This window comes from Coffea eugenioides, chromosome 8 (assembly GCF_003713205.1).
Source record: "Coffea eugenioides isolate CCC68of chromosome 8, Ceug_1.0, whole genome shotgun sequence".
Classification (NCBI taxonomy): Eukaryota; Viridiplantae; Streptophyta; class Magnoliopsida; order Gentianales; family Rubiaceae; genus Coffea; species Coffea eugenioides.
The window spans coordinates 4,326,868-4,350,347 of record NC_040042.1 but is presented as its reverse complement, the minus strand read 5'-3'; the positions used below and the strand labels follow the sequence as shown (position 1 = coordinate 4,350,347).

Sequence of the window (23,480 nt, the reverse complement as noted above, 5' to 3'; positions counted from 1 at the left end):
TAAGTTTCAATCTATACAAATCATGTACTAAATAGTTTTCAATTTGTTCGAATCAATAAAGTTTTTCTTTCTAATTAACGTGTTAAATACACGACGAAACAATTATGAACTAAATTGTAATTTGTGAGCTCTACAATAACTAAAAATCTAAAGATGAAAGGCAAAAGATAAAATCAAGTCAGGCTATATGTTAGAAATAGGCCCATTAATCGGGCTATTTGAGTCGGGTTTTAACAAATTCAGAATTGACACATATAGTTAGTATCATTTTCGGACTTTGGGTTGCGAGTTTCAAATTGATAAATGTGAAACTTATATTTGATTCATAAAATATTCGGAATGTAAGGCTAATTCGGGTTTAGCCCAAATTTACTTATTACTCATTAATTTCCTTAATATAATTACTATAAAATATTAGGCTTTAAGACTAATTTAACATCCACAAGACCATAACATTAAAAAGTATACATGAATCAATAATAGTTCATTAAAAAGTATATAAACCAAGAATTTTTCATTAATAATATATCCTATTAGTTCAAAGTATATGGAAAATAATAATAAAACATGTTCAACAGTCAATACATTTAAAAAAAAAACCCATTTTGCTCATGCAAAGATTTGTTATTTTGAATCTTTTGACATAATTTTTTATATTTAATGATTCATATATATATTAATATATTTTGACACATAACTCATAAATATAAAGTATTAGTATTATATATATATATTATAAAGTATTAGTGTTTATACATATATATATATATATATATATCAAAATATGAATTTTTATACGCGTGCGTGTGTGTGCAAATTAAAGGATCGGAGGTATACCGAATTTGAGTCTACTGAGAACCAAACTCGACTCCTATTTAATTTGAGTCTTATATTTAAGTCCAAACTCAGTCTAGCTCAATAAAGGTTAGGTTCATCCAGCATTTTCTACAGTCGAGTTCAGACTAACCCAACCCATTGACAATTCCGGTCAAAAAATAGATTAACTCCAATGCTATGCAAGGAAAATCAAAAGTATTATCATGGAATAAGAAAGAAAAAAACTCCATGTTAAAAAGCAAAGGGGTTACTCGTTGAACACTAGAACAAATGCCAAAAGGACCCTAAAAAAAAAGATTGTTTGGGGGAAGCCTCCTTAATGGGCCATCGGAATGATATTGAGCCCTCCCGTGTAGCTCAGAATTAAACTCTGTTTCAAAGAGTTGTGGGAGCTAAGCAGTCCATGGTCGCCCGAGGGTTTGGGAGTAAGGACAAAAGGCAGGCCTAGCCTGGGGATTTTGTTTGCACTTTTGTCGCAACAAAGTATTTTGATTTCCCAAGTTAAAAGTTTATCCTTTGTCTTCTTTTTTAAAACTAAAAACTACAAATGCTTTAAATATTTTAAATATCATGATCATGGATAGACGTATGAAGGTTGTCACATGTGATACATTTTAAGGTTCTGTTCGATAATTCAATTATAACACTTAAATTTAATGAGTTCAAACCTTAATGTCTTCAGATGTATTTGATAACGAAAAATAGAACGTCTTAGTTAATTAGACGGCTCTCAATTATTTGGACAACGGTTCCTTAAAACAATAAGTGGCAGTGATAAGCAATTCATTTATCACAAATACTCTCGAATATTAACATTTCAATATATAACAATTCAATGCTTTAATAGGTTCAAATTTTAGATTTCAAACTTTAGTTTTATCAAATGCACCCTAAATTCATCAAGTCGGAAAATTATTTTAAAAATTTCACATCAATTCTTTTAGGTGTGATTAAATGAAAAAGTTCCTTTTTAAGTATATCAATGAAAGTGATTTTCTTGATAAATCAATGTGTTAAAAGAGACACGAGCAATGTGCTTTATTACAAGTGATTACCTCAAAATTTACCCCAAAAAAAAAGAGTCAAGTAAAAAAAGAGTCAACCTTCAAATTAAACATCCAATAGAGGCCCTGAGGGTTTGTTCTTAGGAAAGTGCATTTTTAGCAGAAAGATCAATGATACATGTGTGAGATGGATCATATACGTGTCCAAGATGAAATGAGGTTTTCTTCTAACTGAACTCCCAATTGGAAGTTACTGCATATATAGAGATGGAAGATTCCGAAATCGATTTTTCATGTAGATTACAATTCCAGTCATAAATTTAGCAAAAAGTGGCCATGGAGCCTCCAACTGAGCATAAATCTGTGGCCACATAAATCGAAACCAAAAACCCACAAAACTTGCTACAAAATTATCCTCATGATGCGTGGAATAAAAAGAAACTAATTAATCAACAAGAAACTATCAAAAAATCACAAATTAAGGCAAAAGATCCAAAACTTCAAAACCTGGTTCATAAATCTTGGATTCGTAAATCCTTAATATTGTTAGTTAGATTATTATTAAATCCTTCACTTTGTTCTTGGTATTTAGCCTTTTCTTTAGTCTATGTTTCTTTGTACGTACGTTTCAATTTTCGTGTTCTCTTTTTTTCTCCCAGTGCCTTGTCAATGTTTAAATGAATCATTTTCGGGTTATTATTTTTCATTTCTTTTTTTCTTGGAAACAAAATGTTTTCCTCAATTTTCTTTTCCATATTATTTGCAGTTATTAGCAGTTTTTTTTTCATATCTTTTCCTGATTTTAGCTGTTACTAATATTTCTTGCTGATTTGCGTTCACTCTAACTAATCTGATGGTGCTAGTTTCAATTTTAAAATTTTTTAAAAGAAAATACCATTGGTAGTTGAATATTTTATACATATTTTTATGAGAAAATCAATTATGGAAGCAAGAATATACGTTTTTCTTTTCGAGTTGGTGTATTAAGCGAAAATATGCATATGACCGTATGTTGGTTGTATGAGGGCAATTTTGAGTTGTCACGTAAGTTTTGTGCCGACATCAACAATATCACTAACGCCATTAGGGGGGGCTTTTGTTGAACCTTTGCTCATTCAAAGGGTTAGACTGTTATTTGGTCAAACCTCAGGGTTCTATTGATAATTTGGCCCAACCTCGTGGGAGATAAATGTAATTAAGCCTTCTTTAAATACATAGTTACGTTCAAGTTACATTATCATGTAAATTTGCTAATTTAGACCTAAACTACAATACACGAAAGTACACGACCTATTTGGATTGAAAACTGTGAAATGCAATAAATATATTACTTTTTTTTTTAATGCAATTCACTTGTCTTACAAAAAGTGTAGTAGTTGCCCTTACAAATTATATAATGACTAAACTAAATATTTCATACTTTGAGATTGAAAAATTTGTTCATATAAAAGAGATTTTGATGTTGTAAAAATTACATGTCATGAACAATCGGGGTGGGCAAAAAAAAAAAATTGATTTGCTGATAAATCATCCTGATTTACTTTGAAAATTAGGATATCTAATTCATATTTTTCGATCAAAGAAAAGAGGGTTGGATACCAACATATTACAGTAACAGGTTTGACAACCCACGAGTACGTTGTGTTTGGATTGCATTTTTCATGATTTTTCATGGAAAAATTACTATAGCGATTTGATGTATGTGAGGGAAAAAGGTAATAGGGAAATGTGATTACGGAAAACGACGTAATTTTCCGACAGAAAATCACAATCCAAACAAGGCCACTCCCACATTTTTTTATTTTTAAAATTTATGAATATTGCAATTTGCAATTTGCTCAATGCAATTACAACCCAATTATGGAAGGCTCTGTTTACAAAATTAAGTTGCAAAGGTCATGACCTTATTTATTTGGAAGAGAATTTTCTTTGTGTCAAATTTTATTGGTTTTGGATGCCTTATTATTATTATTATTTTGTATGCTTGTTTCTGATGATGAGACTGTTTTGGATAAATTTTGTGTCATTTTTAGATTAAACACAAGACGAAATTGGTATAAATCATTCCTTGATTTTTTTTAAAAAAAATTATAAGAGGAGTGGGGATATATAAGTGATGATCTGACCTTCTCCAAGTGAGGCAAGTAAGGATAAGAAAGTGGATTTCCTAGTAAGTTAGCTAAATGCCTTGTAGCTGGGTATCCGTTTCGTGTCTATCGCTAATAAACATTGATATACTCGCTCAAAAACACTTCTTATACTATCAATGTAAAAAAGCATTTTTAGAAGATATTTTTGTGTTCTCATTCAAATATTTGGCTGATTAAATTGGATAAGTTGAGTTTGAGGATTCGAAATTTAGATGTGAATTTTCAATCCTCATTTCTTTTCTCATGCTTCTTAAATTCTATTCTTATCTTGCCAGAGGAAAAAGAAAATGTTGAAGTGATCATGATCATCATATAAATATTAAAATATAACAATTCAAAGGGGCTAGCTTGTAAATTTTCGGTTCTATATTGCAACTGTCTACGTAAAAAGAGAGAAAAGTAATTATCCCCAACAACGAGCAAACAGATACGAAAAGAAGAGGCCTTCTTGCTTCTTAGCAGTTAGCTCAGATACATTTTAATGTTTGCCTCTTCGGTTCTTTTGGCTCAGACCCCAAATTCCTCTTCCCGCAGCCACCTCATTCTCCATCACCACTGAGTCCGTCACCAGTAAAGTCAGGATTTCTACTATCATATAAATCAAGGCTTATTAGGTAAAAGAAATCAGTTTAGTTATTGTTTCATAAGAACTAATTCTTTGTTCTTCAATTACTGAGTAGTGTGATAGTTTTTCCTTTGATTTTGCCTTCTTTATTTAATCCTATCATTAGTATCTGGGTTTTTTAATTGTTTGGGGATAGTAGTTAGTATTTTGGCTGTTGTGGGTTTTTTTGGGGGGGGGGGGGGGGGGAGGGGTGACAATTGTGGCAGAAATTCAGAAAAAGTGCAATAAAAAGCTCTCATTTTGATCAATAGCCTGTACCCTTTTGTAATTCGCAAAATAAAATCAGTTCTTGGAGTTTTACTGGTCTAAATATTGTTCAATCTCTAGCTTTTTCATATTAGTTTCGTGGGCGCTGATAGTATTTTGATAATTTGCCATCGTTTTGTTTCAAGTACCCCGTGAAAGGTATAGTGTTGATGGTGGTTTTGAGGATTTTGCCTTGATGAGCTGTTAAAGTTAGGTTGCTGTACTTTGGGGTTTAAATAACTTGTTTTTGGGAAATAAATTGCTGTTAGTAGCATTTAATTTCTCATGGATTACCATAGAGATAGTGGATTTTCTAGTGGAAATGTTGTGCAAGTACTCTCTGGAAGTTCTGGAAATGGGGTTGCTGGGAACTGGGGTCGAGGGTCAGTTGATCAGGCTGCTTGGGCGACAGAAGATGATTATAGGGTGTGGAATCGGGAAACATCAGTTGAGATAAACTCAAATTCTAATTATGATGGACGGCAATCCCAATCATTTTCCGGAGGTGAACCCCCAAATAAAAAATCTAGAAGTTCCCAAATGGAGGATTTGACGGCTTCGAGTCGATCAAAGGCTATAGGGAAGATGTTCTATAAAACTAAATTATGCTGCAAATTTCGAGCTGGGACTTGTCCGTACGTGACCAATTGTAACTTTGCACACAGTATTGAAGAACTTAGGAAACCACCTCCAAATTGGCAAGAAATTGTGGCTGCCCATGAGGAAGAAAGGGCAGCATCAATGGAGCCGAGGGAAGAATTTCAGATACCATCACTTGTAGGTGGTGCAGAGTCTCAGAGGTCTTACAAAGGGCGACACTGCAAGAAGTTTTATACTGAAGAGGGCTGTCCATATGGTGATAATTGCACATTTCTTCATGATGAGCAGTCGAAAGCTCGAGAAAGTGAGGCAATAAGTTTGGGTCCAGGTATGGGGGGTGGGTATGCTGGTAATCCAACTGGGACAAATTTGAAGCCTTCAAATTGGAAAACAAGGATTTGCAACAAGTGGGAATTGACTGGGTATTGTCCTTTTGGAAGCAAGTGTCATTTTGCTCATGGAGCCGAAGGTATGGTCTATATTCATTTCCGTAATCTATGTTTTCCAATTTGGGTTAATCTCAGTAATGAATTATTCATGGTTGTGATGCAGTTATTCTTTGTCCTTCTCTTATGTCCATATATTCCCTATAGGTTTTGGATTTGTGTTAAATAATGCTTTTATAAAATGCTGAAGCAATAATTGGTAAGCAATGTGTCGCTTTCGGGGTCAACTAAAACGGTGCATGTGTGATGCACTAAGTAAACCAATTTGTCCACTAGGAGTTCAAGGTCTAACTTTTAACTATTTTAAAGTAGTCAAACTCAAGCAAAAGTGTTGGCTCACTAATTTTGTAACAGATTGAGGGCGGTTAGAAAACTTAACAAGCCAAGTTTGATGCTTGACTTCAGTTAATCTGTCTACAGCACTTCAAGTTTCCTTTGATAGGAAACTTTCCAGATAGTATTTAGTAGTCCAATATATGTGCACGGTAGCATTCATTTCTTTGACCATGAAATGGAGGAAAGAGATGTTTCGGGTCTGGGAGTGGTGAAGTATGCAGGAGAGAGTAATAAATTTATTTTGGTTGAATTGGGAAAGGAATTATGATGGTGGATCTTATGTTACATGGACTGTCAATTGACCACGGGGCACCCATATTGCACAATATGACATGATGCAGGTGTCGGTGCCGGATACATAACAATTGTGGTCAAAATAAGATGGGTACTTTGTCTTTGGAAAGAGTTCCAATGGATGCTAACTGGGTTTTTGTTTACCCAACCGATGTTGGTGTCGAGAATGAGAGAACGATGGGAACATGGGTTTTTGTTAGGTGGGTTGTGGTCCTTGCTACTCGGGTTTTAAAAGTGGATGAGATTTCATGAAGGATCAAAGGATCAGCCAGCTGGTGAAGAGTTAAGTTCATCCAGCAGTCTCAACTGACTGTCCGGATGGTGTTCCCGATGAAGAAAATGGAGAACTAAAAAAGAGACAAGAAAGGTTGTGTCCTAGCAAACAATGAGAAAGAAAAGTAAAAACACACAGTTTTGGGAAGCAGAAGGCTGATAAAGGCTTGTTTTGGAGAACTAACAAATGTAATTGGCAATCATGAGGTACGTGGTTGCAGGTGGAAAATGACTACTGATACCCAATGTGATGTTTTATTGACCAAAGGGCTTTCTGCTTTTTTTGCTTCTTTCTTTAAGTAGGAAGTCTGCTTTATAAAATGCAATTGCACTTCACATCTGAGAAAAACATAAGACTGCATTTTGTGCTTCAGAGTGTATATGTCGTGCATCTTATGTATCCTGACATCTGAGCCATCATGCATTTAGCATACTGGAGTCGTAGCAGGAAGAGAATTGCAAGATTCTGTAATTCAACACCATGAAGAATTTGGAATTGATGGCGCTAAGGAACCAACAGCTATTCCCTGGACTACAGAAAAGGAGGCTTGGAAAGTCTTAATATGTGAAAAATGATCCATTTCTTTTCCATTGGAGATGTGTAAAGCATCAAACAGGTTGTCTTGTTGGCTGCCTTAGGGTATTGTAGAACTGGTTTTTGCTGTCTATTCTTGTAAGAATTTAAACATTACAGTGGTGTAATGTCAAGGTTAACTGACTTGGTATTTCCGTATAAGTGTGATACCTCGTGTCTTAGGCATTGCCTTCAGACCCTTACTCTACAGTACCAAGGCATGGTTCATGGAAGAGGCTTGCTTTACAAAGATCTGGTAGAGTGGCCCCAAATGACTTCTGCTTAGAATAAATATTTCCCATCCTAGTTTTATGTTGGTTTAAATGGTTCCTTCCAAGAATTAGCACTTACAGATTCTTTAAGCAAAGGAAAAAAGTATTTTAGAATTAGAACTTCACTAAATACCACAGGAAATAAAACACACTAGACAAGAAACAAATTAATATGTATTTTGGGAATGTAATTGCAGATGAAGCTGTTTTTGGAGAATGAACGGATTTTGGTCTTGCCTGGTTCTCGCATTTGATTAGGTAGAGAAACAAGCAACCTCAAGGGCAGGAATCTGATAAAATTGAGATCTTATGGTCGATGGTTGTTTACCCATCAATAGATACCAGTGCTTTTTCTTATAGATTATCTATGCATTCTATTGTCTTAATCTCAAGTTCTGAGGCTTGGTCTCTAGCTTTCCTGTATATAATTTAGTTTGTTTGTTTTCTTCTAGATTTCTATTGTCAGCATGCCATTGAGATCTTATGGTCAATGGTTGTTTTCCCATCAAAAGAAATCTGGTAGATTTCTTTTGAGTATAAATGACAAAAAATCATCTGTGACTGGGCAAATGGTAGGACTTTATGAGCAAGGAGGAGGATCAAGAAAGCAAGTGGTATTCAATGCTTGATAAACTAAGAGAGCACAAAGTGTTCAAAATTTCAAGATGTCCTTGTATGTTTCTGTTTACTTTTGCTTTTATCCTTCTTGATTGAGTGCTGCTTTTGGTGCGCTTTACGTAATCTATGGTGCATTGCATGTGAATAACCAGAGCGCTTGCATGTTGTGCTTAAATGCACTCATTTTGAACTACAGTGTTTGAATTTAAAGGTTATGACAGCCTAAGGTAAAGAAAAAGATGTAAGAGACCGAATGAGCTAATTTATATATGCAACTGATACTGAGTTAGCATTGGAGGCAAGGAAGATCCAGTTGAGAACAAATGAACAATTATTGCATCTCATGGTGCTGGCTTTACATTATTTGGAGAGGAGTGGAACAAGGACAAGAATTTGTTATGGCATCAAGATTTGAGAAACTTCAAACATTATATGAAGCGTCTTGATGGTATTAATGCAACTTGAGAGAGATGACTTTTTTCGTGGATTTCTGTGAGCTCTATATGCTAATTTGGCCCTCCACCCTTTCATGAAGTGCTGGGGTAGTGTTGGTTGAGCATTCAAGCTGTTGATTGAAAATTGTCAGGGGCGAATGCGGACAGCTGTGATCTTGAAATGATTGCAAACCATGCGATTGCTTTCTATTACTCAAATTTCCTATAGTCATTACTTGGTCAAAATGTCATCCTGTTCATAGTTTTCCCGTCCGCTGTTATTGGTTTTAACGTTATCTAAGAACTGAGCTTGTTTAGTTTGTATCTGGCGCAAGCCTGATCAATACGTGATATGTTAAATGACATCTCCTGTTGAATGTATAGTGGTTAGAGAAGGTTTTTTTTGTCCTTCTTGCATTGTCTGGTTGCACTACTTTTATATATATATATATATATATATATATGTCTGTGTCTTATTTAGTTTCCACATGTAGTTGGTCCCTTTAGGTATGCAGGTTGCACATCTCCCTCTCCTTGTAAAATGACTTGGTGATTTCTACCTGGGAAGAAATGACATTTGTTTTGTACACCGTAACTTGAATTTTAATATCCTTTGACAGAGCTGCATCAGTTTGGTGGGGGGCCTGTAGAATCAGAAGTGCCTACAACACCCTCGGACACAAAGCAAGTAGCAGTGCCTTCAAAAGTTGTGGCTGATGCTGTTGTTGGATCTGTAACTCCTGTACCTCATTCAGATAGTTATCATGTTGGAGTTCCAGCTCAAAAGTTGTCTAATGTGATACAGAAGACTGGGCAGAAACCCCATCTAAAGTGGAAGGGTCCAGACAAAATCAGTAAAATATACGGCGACTGGATTGATGATCTCGAGTAGCTGGTAGATTTTGTCAAATGCCCTGGAGAGGCTGGATATACCTTGAGTGTTAGGTTTGTGCTGGAAGCTTGAACTTGAGCCATTGTGTGATGGTTGTAGGGTACCGCAAGCCAAGCTTTATCCTGAAAGTTCTTGTGTTGTGGCTTCAGTTATGAATAAGCTGCGTTTTGGTTTGTTCCTTTGGTCAGCTTATAAGCTTTTTGGTTGAGCATGTATTCTAGCATGCAGTAGCTGTAACTTTAGTTGAAAGCACTCTTGTTTGTCAAATGTGTTCCTTTTGCTTTTCTGCTTTGCTGTCTCCATAACAAATCAAAAACTGCTTGCCTCTCCCCACCCTCCGCCCAAGAAAGCGCAAAATGCTAGAACCATGAACCAATCAGAATCCGTGATTTTTGAGTTTATCAAGTATGGAAACCATCTCTTTAGCATGCCTTCCAACATACCATCCCTAGTTGATTCACAACATGCAAGCTCAGTGGCTAAATCCCTCTTTGAGCTATAGGTGGGGGTTCAAATTTTACCTGCAATGAAAAAAATTCAAGGGTGGTGCCAAATCACTCTTTTGATTTAGTCAGATCTGTTTACCTGTTAGTCTCTAACACAAATCTCTTTAGGTTCCCCTCCTCTGTAGACTAGAATAGAATAGATTATACAATTATTATCGTTGTCCGAAAAAAAAGGTTGATTCACAACGTGCAAAGGGAAGCTCTTAATTTTGATTTAGCACGTTACAATTCTTGTCTCGCATTCGTGAAAGCAATCAATGAAGTCAACTTTATGCTGCCATTCTTAGATTTTAAACGCTCAAGTTTCCGCGTAAACAACTCTTGCCAGAAGGGAGAAGTTGAGTTCAATTTTACCCTTGTATCCTTGAAAGAAGTTTTGATGCAACATTGCTGTCTTTCCTAAGAAATTCTCTCTCCCTTGATGGCAAATATCTTTAATTCTTCTAGAAGTAAATTGGCAATGTGAAGATATGTCGAGTTTATTGCCAAAATAACTCTTCTTCTAGAATGTATACTCAAAGTAACTTAATTTTAAAACTTATTACCTTTGTGATCATTTTTTGCTACTTAGGCTGCATATGTGTCAGGATAGAGATAAAGACGTCCTCCATTTCTCTTTCTTATCTAATATTTTCTTCAATTTTCTCTATAAAGCTTCGCACATTTTTTTCTTTCGTTATCTTTCCCTTGTCAAACATAATCTAAGAAGCCAATCTTTATATTAACAGCATCTAAAAAATATGTTTCGCAAGTCGATAATCTTAAGGTAGATGAAGATTATTTTCGTCTTTTCAAAGAGTAGGAAGGATAACATAAACAAATATGATAACCTTGAAATTTTTGTAATTGATTACAATTTTCGTTGCAATTTTTGGTGCAATTTTTGTATTTTTAAAATTATTTTTTGAAAAAATATATATGCAATAGGTTTGATACATTTAAAAAAATTCGGAGACCAATAATAGTAAAGTCAATAATGGTAAAATTTATTTTAGATAATTATAAGGAAATTATAAAAGTTATGCAATCTTCTTGTGCCTCTATAATAAAAAAAATTAAAATTTTAGTTAATGTTGGAAACTATAAATTGGATTAGAACTTTCCTTTCTTGTTATCCTACGTGGCAATCAGGATAACTAGATGGGAACAATAATATCATTATGGTAATAAAATTTGAAAGTGAATCACATTGGGAATATTTTTTAGTAAGAGTGTTATTTTGGCAAAAAACTCAAGATATGTCCCTATTGGTGGTTGCAAGACAATAATGCTAAGAGCAAAGACAACACTCCTCATCATCCATCCTCAGACGACTCGCTCAATTCCTCTGATTCTAACCAAAGATGAAAAACCAACTTGCCACGTTGCTGAACCATATTGAAACTCAAATGTGTGATGTTCTTTGCAAATGAAACAAATGCATGCCCCTCCTTCATTCTCTCCTTCTCAAGCAAACATGCAACTCACCAAACATGAAAAATCTACCGCACCAAATTCACAGTGTAATCAAACTAATCTCCTTGGATCTTTCTCTCTTACGGGTGATTGAGTCACTTCATTTTCTTGGGGTTTTCTTTCGTCCGTACAGAGCAAAAAAAAAGGCCGTCAAGGCCGGAATAGTCAATATCCGGCCAACACCCCCCCCCCCCCCCAAAAAAAGCATTAAGCTTTTCTGCAACTTGCCTTGCCCTCTTTTTTCGTTCTTTTTTTTTTTCAGGCAATGTCAAATGATGGCTCTCTCCGGCAATCAGTTCCAACACCAGAATCATACAGCACTCCACCAATTACCATAGTCATAACAATCATTCTTCTTGTGTTTTTCTTTGTGGGATTTTTCGCATTATACTTTTGTAGATGTTTCATGCAGAATCTAATCCTCTCTTGGCACCTTCGTCATAGTCCTGCAGCCACGCCTATCGTTCCAACACATCCACAAGACAACCCTGGGATTGATCCCAAAATCATACAATCTTTCCCTGCATTCACCTATTCCAGTGTTAAAGATTATAGGAAGGAAAAATATGGGCTAGAATGTGCCATCTGTTTAGTTGAGTTTGGAGATGATGATCTTCTTCGACTTTTGACAACATGTTGTCACGTTTTTCATCAAGAATGCATTGATCTATGGCTTGAGAAACACAAAACTTGTCCCGTATGTCGAAGAAGGCTCGATGAATCGCCCGAGAAGTCCCCGATATCATTCACGAATACCATGCGTCTCATAAACGAAAATGAGTCATTGCCTGAAAGTGTTTCCATCACAGTAAAGGATGAAACTGAAGATGAAAGAGGAGGCAGCGATCGCGGCGAAAGGAGGACTTCTGCTACGGCTGCTGATCACGTTCTAGTTGAAAGGCGGAACAATAATACTGAGCTGGAGAGATTTTCAAGATCACATTCAACAGGACATTCAATAGTTAGGACTAAAGGATCAGAAGATCAGGATAGGTTTACTTTGAGATTGCCAGAGCAAGTTCAAGAAAAAATTATTAAGGGACATAATACAAGCAGAAGTTGCACAGTTTTTGGAGAATATAGAAGCCAAGAAACCACAAGAAATGGTGGTTTTGGTGAAGTTTCAGGGCTATCTGGTGCAGACATCAACAAAGATTGACTGAATTGTTTTTGTCCTCCTCCTCTTGAGCTAATCTCTTTTCCTCCCTCCCTTCTTTTTTTTAATTTTGGTTTTATCGAATACGCGTCCATCATTGAGATGCTTAAAGATTCATACAGAGAGTAGTATATATATATAGATATATTTCGTTGATTGCAAATTCTGCTCTATAAAAATTCTTGAAAGCTAATATTGCAATTTCTTGAATATTTATATAGGGAGAATAAGTGAAGAACAAAATATGACAGCGTTGTCCAATAATTCTTCATGTTCTTTCCATCGGAAGACATTTTTATTTATGATCTTCGGTCATATTGATAACTGGTAACGAGTTTGAACTTTGAACCTGCATTTTGTTTTTTGGATGACATCTTAAAGAAGTATGACAAGCCACAGAAATTGGTATTCTTCATCTCTTCTCTGAAGAAAATCTTGACAATTTTTCATTACTTGATTTTAGAAAGAGTACAAGGACTCTTTATCAAATTACTTGATTTTAGAAAAACTAAAGGGTTAATCACACATTGCTCCCATGAGTTTTGGGAATAGTTACACTCTACCACAACTTGGAATGTGCCCCCAAAGGTATCATGGTTAGTATTTCTTAAACGCTTTAACAATCCACATGAACACTTTTATAGTACAAAATTGGCTATATGGTGAAGTTTGAATTCCCAAAGTTCAGAGGGTACTTATATATTTTCAGAATTTAAGTGTTATTGTATTTAAAGAATAGGTTATTTCTAACAAAAATACCAAACATTTCACTTTGTGCTTCAATTTAAGTATGTGCCAACTATTATAAGGTTAACATATAATTAATGCTTGAAATAAGAATTCCAAAAAATAAGTAACTAAAGAAGGATAGCTAATATTCGGAGAAAAATTTTACGTTTTTTATGAATATTATTTTTTACACATTTTTCATTTACTTTTTTTTACTGCACATAGATGACATGTTAAAAAGTTTAATTTTTCTTCAAAAACTCTTCCAAAAGTGTAACTCAAACAACCTCTAAATCTGTTATTCAAAGTAAGAACCAAATATTCAAAGTGTAAATTTTTGAATATTTTGAAGTGTATATTAGTTTAAAAACTTTGAAAAGTTTTTTAAGATCACTGTAGTTAGAGTTTTTAAAAAACTTATAGCAGACAAACTTGCCCAAAAACTTGGGTTCGGATTGTTATTTTTCAAAATTTTTATAGAAAAGATATACTATAACAATTTAATCTATATAACATAAAAAATAATTAAAAAATATACTTACAAAAAAGTAACAAATTTTCTGCGAAAAATCACAATCCAAACAATAAATACGGGCAAAAAAGCCCACAGTGGGGCAGGAGCAGAGGAGTTAAGAGGGCGAACCCGGGAAACCCTCCCGTGCACCGCGTCCTGAGAGTGCCCCGCTTGGCTAGGACTAGGAGCCCACGCGACCGGGCTCGGCGAGGTAGCTTCGAAATGAGATTGCATATAAAGGCGTCATTCTCTAACCACGCCTTGGAAATGGGACAAATGACAAGTACTTGGTTCCTACCTTCTCTCCAAACAACACATCGTTTCATTGGGTAATTTGCAAATAATCCTAATTAAAAAGCTTACGGCATTTGATTCGTCGATTGTCAGAAAAATGGATTCCAATCTCAGATCCTTCAACCCTAACAAGCAGCTGAAAGAACAGTAGTTTTCTCCCTCCTTCACTATATTTTCTCTTTGAATTGGGGTTAAAAATTTGTAAATGATTACCAATTATTTGAGACTAATTGAAAAAAAAAAATGTGGACAGATTTGTGAGCAATTTGACTGGCTCGTCTATGCTCGAGCTCTTCGTTGTTATTACAACATTCTCCGTGAGAAACCCCTATTCTTCTCTTCATTTTGAATTTTTCTTTTTCAAAGCTGTAAATTTCTGCTCTTTCCTTTGTTTTAAAAAAAAAAATTTTGCGTTTGTGATTTCAGTGTTTGGTACTTCTAAGACGAACCTTTGGCTGTGATATCATGGTTGGTAAGTATTATACGCATTGTTGAATTTGTAAAAAAAATAACATCCGAACTTTTGCAGCAGTTTGTTCAGTTAGTTCCATTGCCTTGATTTCATGAAGTGAAATTATTGCAGCAATTGTCTGTATGTCTGAACAAAAATGGATTACGTGCTGGTGCGCAGAGTTTATTTGTCATTCTGCTTTAGATGATGTTTTAAGTGTAGTTGGAGAAGAAACTAAGGTTGGCAGGTTCCATTTGGTTGGGTGTTTAAAATTAAAGTGGATTACAGCTTCCAAATCCTTTGAGAAGTCTATATGCATTGCATCTTATGACTTGGAGGGAAGAACAATTCTTGAGGCCTTAGTTTATAAAATTTTTGCTTTGATTGATTATGAATTTTAAAAGAAGCATGTTTAATGGGTTATTTGGCTATGGGATCGGGATGCATTATGTCGAATAGCAATTATTAATTTTAGTTTCTCATTCGTGTTGTGTGTTTGTTTTGTTGCATTTTAATTTTATGCATATAGAATGGAACTTTTGCTTGATGATCTCAGGGATGCAGGGCGCTATTATTAGCATGCTATCTGTTTATTGATCAGGATCTCTTGTTTATTTAGGTCATAATGCCACAGAAGCCTCTATGAAGAAAAATGATGAAGTTGTTGGATATAAGAGCCTGAGGGCTTTTGTTGCTGTGATGGTTGTAGATTTCTTCTTCATCCTTGCCCCATTTACTTTATTTCTTACTGTAAGTGCTTTGTCCTGGCTATATGGAAATATGTTAATTCTAGTTTATTTTTTAGCCGTTTTGTTTGAATGTAATGTATTTGCAAATAATGGTGGATGTGGAACCAGGGGATTCATTAGGAACAACTAGCTGTATTGAAACCCTCACTTTCTTCTCCACATACACATAAGGAATACACGTCCTTATGTGCTGCTTTCGCGGGGCAGCATTTTGGGTAGGGGCCTTAAATGCCACACTATACATGTCAATCCTTTGGAAAGATGGGTTCATTCTTTGTTAATTCTTTTAGAGTTGCAACAAGTTTGAGGTCCTCAGGTACTTGAGTGAAGGTTTTGTCTTGAGATATTTTTGAAAATGGTTTACTCAATGAGGTTGTTGACTGATGGATGGTTGGTTGTCAACTAGTATTAAATAGGCAGCTTAATTGCCTGGACTTCAAATTTCTTTTCCAGCATATGTAGATCCTTTATCTTTCTTTCCATGGCTTTTGCACACAAAGTTATTGTAATTGTTGCTGACATCTGTTTGTTATAGGTTTTGTCTGAATGGATATATTTGATTGCAACTTCGCTGATCTTGTTGCTGCTTATCTCTTTTTCAGCTAGAAGGTGAATGCATATCCATAGAATTTTTTGTGTTTTATCTACGTTTGTGAATTTGGTTATGCGTTATTTACCTGCATAACACCAAAATATCTGGATACATGTACTTTACAGTTCATTTGGAATAATTTAGTCTATGCAAATTATTACATTAGAAACGTATTAATCCTCCATACAGATTTAGATCTTCTTCTTTTCAGGAAAGTGGTGTCTTTTCTTTTAGGGCAAACATCTCATCTTACCGGGTTGCTATGGTATGCACCTTGTCTTATGATTAAATACATTGTGGTTTTTTCCTTTTGTCTGTTAAGGTTGCATTATTTTTCCTTGAAATTTCCAATTTTGGCTACAAGGGTAATTGCTGCAGATGCTTGCCACGTGCTTGTGTATTTTGGCTGTTGACTTCAAAATATTTCCTAGAAAATATGCTAAAACAGAGACCTATGGCACTGGTTTGGTAAGATTCTTGAGCTACCTACACTCTTCTCTTTGATAGATATCTTTAAAGATAAGTGCCTGACTAAAATTCCTCTTTTCTTTTCTTTTTCCTGTCTATTAGATGGATCTTGGGGTGGGCTCATTTGTTTTAGTCAATTCCCTGGTTTCACAACAGGCACGAGGCAATTCAATAGTGTAAGTGGTTGTTTGTGCTTTCATTGTCTAAATGCTTAATTTTCTTTTAGACGGAGACTAGCCATTGATTTTGGACTATCTACTTACAATACATTTGAAATACTATGTTCTTTGGTTTTGCATGGCAAGGGTTTCAAAATTGACCAGTAATATATGCTCACTTTAGCTATTTTTTTGAAATGGCTGTATGATAGTGTCATACCTTGCATGCTTAGTATTTAACAGAATTGAATCGTGCATATGCATGAATTCTGCAAGCTTATTTCAGTCCATGATTGATTGTGTTCTCTATTTGCTGTTGTTGTTCTGTCGTGTTTGTGCAACTTACAGCTTACTGTCAAATGTTTGTAATTACTGTTTCAACACACTGAAAATCATGCTTCTTTCAGCTCAAATGCGGTTGAAATTTTGTTTTTTTTTTGTTTCAGAGAAAAAAATCCATGTTTTCCCTTTTGTTTTGTGCTGTTAATTAGAGCTGATATTTGATTTCAGGACACTCAGAAGTACAATCCGCTCATGTAGTCCTCTAATTCTTCTTGGATTTGCCCGACTGTTTTTTACCTCTGGCGTTGATTATCAGGTTGAATGCTTTGTTCTTTAAATCTATCCTCTATGGTACATTTAAATGCTTGTCTAACTGTATTTCAGGGTATGTTACCCACAAAAGCAGCAAATTAGTAATCAAAGAATTGAAAATTTTTGGTGGCTTCTGAGCTCTGATGCAACTTTGTGGCCTTTAGCTGGTTTTGGTTGTGTAGTTATTTTTGAATGTCTAATTGCTGTGGCAACTGGGATAGGGGGGTCTGGAACTGGGTTAGAGAGTGCTCATTGTCAGCTTGTATTTGACATCCCCTTTTTACTTTGAGTGGGATAGTTATAGTTGCTCATTGTCATATTATTAGCTCTACTTTATCCTTGTATTCTGAGGTTTTCTATCCATGATTGATATCTAATATGGATGATGTAGAAGAACATTTTTATCTTTCTCCTTGCAGGTTCATGTCGGGGAATATGGAGTGCACTGGAATTTCTTTTTTACGCTTGCTGGTGTGTCAATCCTGACATCGGTGATAAATGTTCCTTCAAGATACTGTGGGCTTCTGGGTTTCTTTGTTTTAGTGGGTAAGATTCATATTTCTCACTTGCAGTTCTTTTACATTTTACTCAAGAAGATTATTGGCTTTTTTGTTGACATTGAGCTGAATTATTATGTTATTGTAGGATATCAATTCTTTCTGTCACATGGGCTAAACGATTACTTGCTCTCTGATAAAAGAGGGGCAGACATTATTAGTCAAAACAAGGAAGGGATATTCAGCATGATTGGTGAGAAACTGTGAAACTTATGCTGTATATATTTTCTACCATCTTTATGTGTGTTATTCCTTATTATCTCTGTTTTTGACCATTGGGCTTGCCATTTTTCTTAACTTCTGTTTATTACATTTGATTGCACAATCACTGTAAGAAATAAAGAAGGAATACCTAAAGTACTGACATTTGTAAATCATCGGAATACAAACTGGGAGTGAGGAGAATCATTCTCAAATTGCTTTTATTCAGAGTTTTCTCTTCGAATATGTAGCAAAAAGTATGATGGAGGAAGAAATGACATGTTTATACATGTTCTATATCCCCAGTTCTAAACTGAATGGATAATGCATTCTACCAGGCAAATATAGTACCATTCCTATGCATATTTTGTAGTTGATCCTGATCTGTTAAATATAACAATCAAATCTGTTATCATCAATATTTGATGCATGGCAGCAAGTTCTTAAGCAGCATTGTGAAGAATGTCATTGCATCTAATGGCAAATTACAGAATTTATTGCAACTAAATGAGGACTGATAAATATAGTTTGCATGTAACATTCACTTGTTGAAGTACATTTATGGATAAGATACCAAGCTATGAAAGGTAAATTGATGTGATAATTTTGAAACAGTGAGTGGATGATAAATTAGGAAGGTGGCAATATTTGATGCAGATTAAAATAAATTAAACAATGACTTTGTGCCACTTGAGGCAGCAACGGGAATTTATCTACATTATTAACTGGAAACTTTGATGTCAATCTTTTTATCTGCAGCCAATAATGCTTTGTTGCTGAATAGTTTGATTCAAGATGACAATAAATTATATAACATGATTTGAAGTAATCATTTAATTGCATAGAGCAAGTTCAATGGCTATATGAAGTCTATTATCATTACTTTTTAATGAGCACTAGTACTTGCAACATGCACTCATGCATATTCATATTTTACTGAATTGATTGGTTTGCTTGTCAGGATATTGGGGCATATATCTTGTTGGTGTACAATTGGGCAGCCTTCTTTTATTTGGGAATCATGGCGAGGTTATGAGAAGTGCCGATAAGGGGGGAAGCATTACAGTTTGGGTGCTTTGTATTTTCTTCTGGTATACTTCGATTTCTGAACCTAGTTGTCTCATAAAATCCATCAACCCATGCTATGGTTGTTTCGATAACTAGGCAGTTTCTATCCCTCTTGAAATTGTAGGTTGTTGACTTTATATCTAGATTGGCATGTGGAGAGAGTATCTCGCAGAATGGTAAGACATCTTGCTGCTGTTATTATCTAAGATTTTAAGAGCTCTTTAACTAATAGCAATTTAAGTTGATTTATATTCAGTAATTTTTGAAAATGGAACTTGCTTTGTGCATTCATTTTTAAGAAAATGATGAGAATTTTCTGCAGTGCAACCTGGCATATGTCACTTTGGTATTGGCTCTAAATCTACAGGTAAATTTCATTTTCATGATCTTTTCAAACGATAGATGAGTCATGAGTAGCCAGTTTGTTTAAATACTTAGATGACCAATTTTTATTGGCCTGTCATATGCATGATCAACCATAGGGTCTGCTGTTTCAGCCAGTTGAATTGCTGATATTTGTCATGTGCCCAAAGTTTTTGGTCAATATAAGTTTATGGTAATTCACAGCATAGTTTTTATCTTTGATACAAAAGATCGTACAGGTAGCCTCAAGGTTATAAAATGTAAAGTTTCAGAATATGTTAGTGGCTCTGGAAAAGGCTTAGGGACTTAACCATTGTTAATTACTTATAAATTCTACGTGGATTATGCTGTAAAACTCTAAACTGTAAAAGGAAAATTTATGAGAAGAACCACAGCAAACCTGGAGTGAATGTTCCTACCAGTGGTAAGTAATGCTTTCATCTGTTGCATTCCTCGGTGTTGTAAAGAGTTGGCAAGGGTAAGGAAAGGGTGAAGACTGTATGGAGAGAGGAAATCATGATTGTGTTGTGTGAGGATACAGGAGTGAGATGCCCTTGCTTTGCAAATGTGAGATTGTTCTGGAGATAATAGGGTTCATATATGAGTTGCAAATGGAACATAGAAGTTCTATATGCAAAATCATGAGAGTGTGGAAGGTGCTTTGAGATAATTGTTGAAGGTACTCATTTTCTTTTATTTGAGCTCCTCAAGTTTGCCTGTGCTATTAGTCAATCCGACATCCTGAACTTTTCAAAAACCTATCGCTTCCTGTGATCCTTCAAAGAGGCTCCACTTCCTTCAATACCGTGTTCCTGCTCTGCGCTTGCCATTTTGGTCTGTCAAGCCATGATATGCTTGCAACCTCAAACATTGATTATGTGATGCTTGAGTTGGATCACCTAGACATTGGATGTATATCCATTTGCCCTTAGTAATAAACAACATTAAATTGTGTTCAGATTGGATATGTACTGCAGCAAAACTAATAGGCAAGGTACTTTCAGCTAAACATGTAATAAAATATTAAAATAAGTTAATTGTAGTGTTCTCATGGCTATTTGATATATAAGAGCAATCAATGCTGTGACTGAATTAGGTTTGGAGATATTGGTTGACTATTTGAATAGTATTTTGCTGAGGTAGTAAGTTACAGTATGGCGAGCTGGAGGGATACTTGTAGTGAGCAAATGAGGGCCTGGAATATATATTTCTGTTGAGTCATGACAAGTCGAGGTTGTCAAACTGGAAACTGTGTTATTGACCTTCAAGTCAAATTAGGTTTTGTTTCATCATTATTTGATAATCTCATTAGATTAATTAAGCCAATTGATGGGCAATTGCTCGATGTGGAGTAGCTTCTTTTTCTTGTATACATGTTGGAATCCTTTGATTTGGACCACCTCAACTCCGAATTCACTATACTTACATAATCTGGACAATCGATTTTTCCTTATAATGAATCACGTTAGAATGACATGCTATTGATTTCTGTGGAGCTTGCAGGTTGTTTTTATTTGGCCATAACGTTCTTTAGATAGACATTTTTGTTATTTTTGAGGACTGCATGAGCATTTTTTGTTCTTAGAAGTGTAGGACGGAAGAAGTGTGGGGGTAGCGGAAGGGAATTGGAAATGGTTAGAATCACTTGTTTGTTGTAGACATTTTCCACGTTTTGTGTGTGTGTGTGTGTGCCCATACACACGTGTACAGATATGTCTGTTGCTGTACTTCTGCTTTCAAATTTTTATATCTTGTTTGGCATCTTAAAGGCTCCTTATTGCATCTCTCCTTGAACAAGATATATTTTAATGATGTTTGTTACAAACTTTCAGGTACTAGCCATATTAACACTTTCTGATTATATACCTGGAAATAGAATTTCCATTCTGGAAGAAGCATTTAACCGAAACCTATTGGCATCTTTTCTTCTGGTGAGCAAAAGCTTCCTAATTTCAATTTTCTTTTGATAATAGATATCTGGTGCGTTTCTACAGTTCCACTGGACGCAAGGGAATGAAATTTGCCTTTATGGTGCAGGCTAATGTGCTGACGGGGTTAGTGAACTTGTCCATTGACACGCTCTTTGTTTCACCAGCCACTGCCCTTGCCATCCTGCTTCTTTATCAATTTACTTTATGTGCTTTCGTTGGATGTGCATACTTCTTTGGCGTCAAGTTGAAATTTTGGTAGCGGACCTTGCTTCCGCTTTGCCAATTGAATCGTAACTGCTTTTTGGGCCACAATTGAACTTTTAAACTTGTAGTTTGCTTATTTTATCTCTACCATGTAACTTTCATATCCATGAGGCAGTCACAATTATGTTCTACAAAAATTTGCTTCTCAAGGAGTTCCCTTTGACTTGAATGGACTTCAAATCGTTGGGGGTTTCAGTACCTGGTTGAGACAATTGTGTCCAACCCATCAACGAAGTTGCCCACACAATGAAGTTCACATGCATCTCTGCTTGTTGAATTGCCTATTGCATAAGCTCAAGTATCATTTGCCTATAAGGAGTTTGTGTACACGTACAACTCATAGAGTTAGGGTTGTACGTTCTTTTCTCTCCTAACATTATTGTTTGTGCATGGCTACTATGCTAGATTGCATTTTATCCGTACCCACAAAGCCATTAAGCAGTACTACAGTGTACTACTACTAGACAGTAGTAGAGTAAAAAGTAAAAGGACACTAAAGGCTGAGCTGAAGCCTAAAAAGGCATTGGCCAATATGTATTCCTTCCCTTCCATTCTTGGGTCAAAAGCAAATTTTAAAGAGAGTTTTAACTTCAATGTGAATATATGTTTGTGGATGATTGGTAAATATGTACTTTCCAAGAGCCAAGAGGTGGCTGGTCGTCACATGGATTCCCCTGCAGAGCCTCTGACAGGTTGGACCGTGGTCCTCACAAACCTCTCTCTCTCTCTCATCACTCATCAGCCCTCATCTCCAGATAAGGCTACAGTTCCCAGTGTTTCTGCTTTGTTTCCCTTCTCATACTGACAACATTGTTTATTTGCTCTGTCCGGTTGAGTCCATTTGGGCAACTTCGGCTTTGATTAACTTTTTGATCAGGTCTGATGAGATGTAACTAAGAACTTTTTGGGTTGATTGCTGCAAATTTGCTTTATGTTCTTGTGTTCGTTTCTTGTACAATTCACTGGTTGGAATTCTACTTAATTTGGTAATATGATGTGATTTCACCGGAATTATAAAAATCTTTCTTGCATGTGGAGATCTAGTCCTGACTTGGAGCTGTCTAATTACTTTTTTTATCCTTTGCGTGAATGTTTATGGGCATACATTAGATCCATTTTATTTGGAACTATGAAGTTATCAACTCTTTTTTTGTTTTGCCGGACACGATAAATTCTAATATATATCTATTCCTACTCTATACTAGGGGGTGTGGGGATCCAAAGAGGTCAAGGAAAAATCCAGAAAGATTGAACCACCACCAGTCTAGACGCGTGCTTACGCATTTGTTGGTGAAATTTTTCTAGTAAATCTTGGATTTATACCTATTACTACTCTATATTAGGGAGAGAGGGGATTCAAAGGGATCGAGGGAGGAATCTGGGCGAAAATTTTTCAGAAAATCTTGAATTTAGAATGCATCTCTTAACCTACATTCAAGTGGAACCTTAAGACTTCATTGGTGGCCAACTAGTCTAGGAGCAGTTGGTAGGTGCAGTTGGTTACAAAGTTATCAACATTTGAAAGATGCAGAAACCACGTTGTCAAAATGCATATAAACTGATTTTGATTGTAGATCTCTTTTAATTAAAATGTACATATCCCACCTGTTTTTTTGAGTTTGCTTAACAAAATGATCCCTAAAGAAACTTGTATGAGAATTTCGGGAATATTTTTTATCTCTCAAATTTTGTAAAATGACATCTACATATTGTTTGTAGGAAAACATATGGATTGATTAAAATAAGAAGTGAAAGGTAAACGCCACTGACATTGGGATCTAACACTTTTTGTGATTAGTGATTATGCCTTAGGCATATTTCAAGATGAG

General features: G+C 35.4%; 3 protein-coding genes across 5 annotated transcripts; all 3 read left to right on the top strand.

Moving 5' to 3' along the window:
• Window positions 1–4,413: 4,413 nt before the first annotated feature.
• Window positions 4,414–9,889, top strand: LOC113781231 (zinc finger CCCH domain-containing protein 12). Of its 2 annotated transcripts, XM_027327133.1 has the most exons (3): window positions 4,414–4,605; window positions 5,009–5,931; window positions 9,330–9,889. In XM_027327133.1, exons 2-3 carry the CDS (start codon window positions 5,148–5,150, stop codon window positions 9,599–9,601), a joined length of 1,056 nt encoding a protein of 351 aa, XP_027182934.1. In that variant the 5' UTR covers window positions 4,414–4,605; window positions 5,009–5,147; the 3' UTR covers window positions 9,602–9,889. The 2 variants fall into 2 exon arrangements, with proteins under 2 accessions (XP_027182934.1, XP_027182933.1); XM_027327132.1 differs by lacking the exon at window positions 4,414–4,605 and having other exon boundaries at window positions 4,807–5,931.
• Window positions 9,890–11,827: 1,938 nt separating this feature from the next.
• LOC113780016 (RING-H2 finger protein ATL29) lies at window positions 11,828–12,721 on the top strand. The gene has a single exon (XM_027325837.1). The coding sequence runs from the start codon at window positions 11,828–11,830 to the stop codon at window positions 12,719–12,721; it is 894 nt and encodes a 297-aa protein (XP_027181638.1).
• A 1,566-nt stretch (window positions 12,722–14,287) lies between these two features.
• On the top strand, window positions 14,288–22,651 carry LOC113779975 (uncharacterized protein At4g17910). Of its 2 annotated transcripts, XM_027325789.1 has the most exons (16): window positions 14,288–14,402; window positions 14,509–14,572; window positions 14,682–14,727; window positions 15,326–15,456; window positions 15,991–16,064; window positions 16,237–16,312; window positions 16,426–16,515; window positions 16,618–16,691; window positions 17,184–17,271; window positions 17,687–17,813; window positions 17,913–18,017; window positions 18,987–19,116; window positions 19,218–19,269; window positions 19,416–19,460; window positions 21,289–21,387; window positions 21,494–22,651. In XM_027325789.1, the coding sequence occupies exons 1-16, from the start codon at window positions 14,353–14,355 to the stop codon at window positions 21,644–21,646; spliced, it is 1,404 nt and encodes a 467-aa protein (XP_027181590.1). In that variant the 5' UTR covers window positions 14,288–14,352; the 3' UTR covers window positions 21,647–22,651. The 2 variants fall into 2 exon arrangements, with proteins under 2 accessions (XP_027181590.1, XP_027181591.1); XM_027325790.1 differs by lacking the exon at window positions 19,416–19,460.
• The last annotated feature ends 829 nt before the right edge of the window (window positions 22,652–23,480 follow it).

Excerpts from the sequence above, each read along its gene's own strand:
- LOC113780016 (XM_027325837.1), top strand. The coding sequence starts at position 11,828 with ATGTCAAATGATGGCTCTCTCCGGCAATCAGTTCCAACACCAGAATCA.
- LOC113779975 (XM_027325789.1), top strand. The coding sequence starts at position 14,353 with ATGGATTCCAATCTCAGATCCTTCAACCCTAACAAGCAGCTGAAAGAA. Across the intron at positions 14,728-15,325 it reads TGGCTGTGATATCATGGTTG|GTCATAATGCCACAGAAGCC; the intron begins GTAAGTATTATA and ends TTGTTTATTTAG. Across the intron at positions 19,461-21,288 it reads TATTGGCTCTAAATCTACAG|GTACTAGCCATATTAACACT; the intron begins GTAAATTTCATT and ends ACAAACTTTCAG.
- LOC113781231 (XM_027327133.1), top strand. The coding sequence starts at position 5,148 with ATGGATTACCATAGAGATAGTGGATTTTCTAGTGGAAATGTTGTGCAA. Across the intron at positions 5,932-9,329 it reads TTTTGCTCATGGAGCCGAAG|AGCTGCATCAGTTTGGTGGG; the intron begins GTATGGTCTATA and ends ATCCTTTGACAG.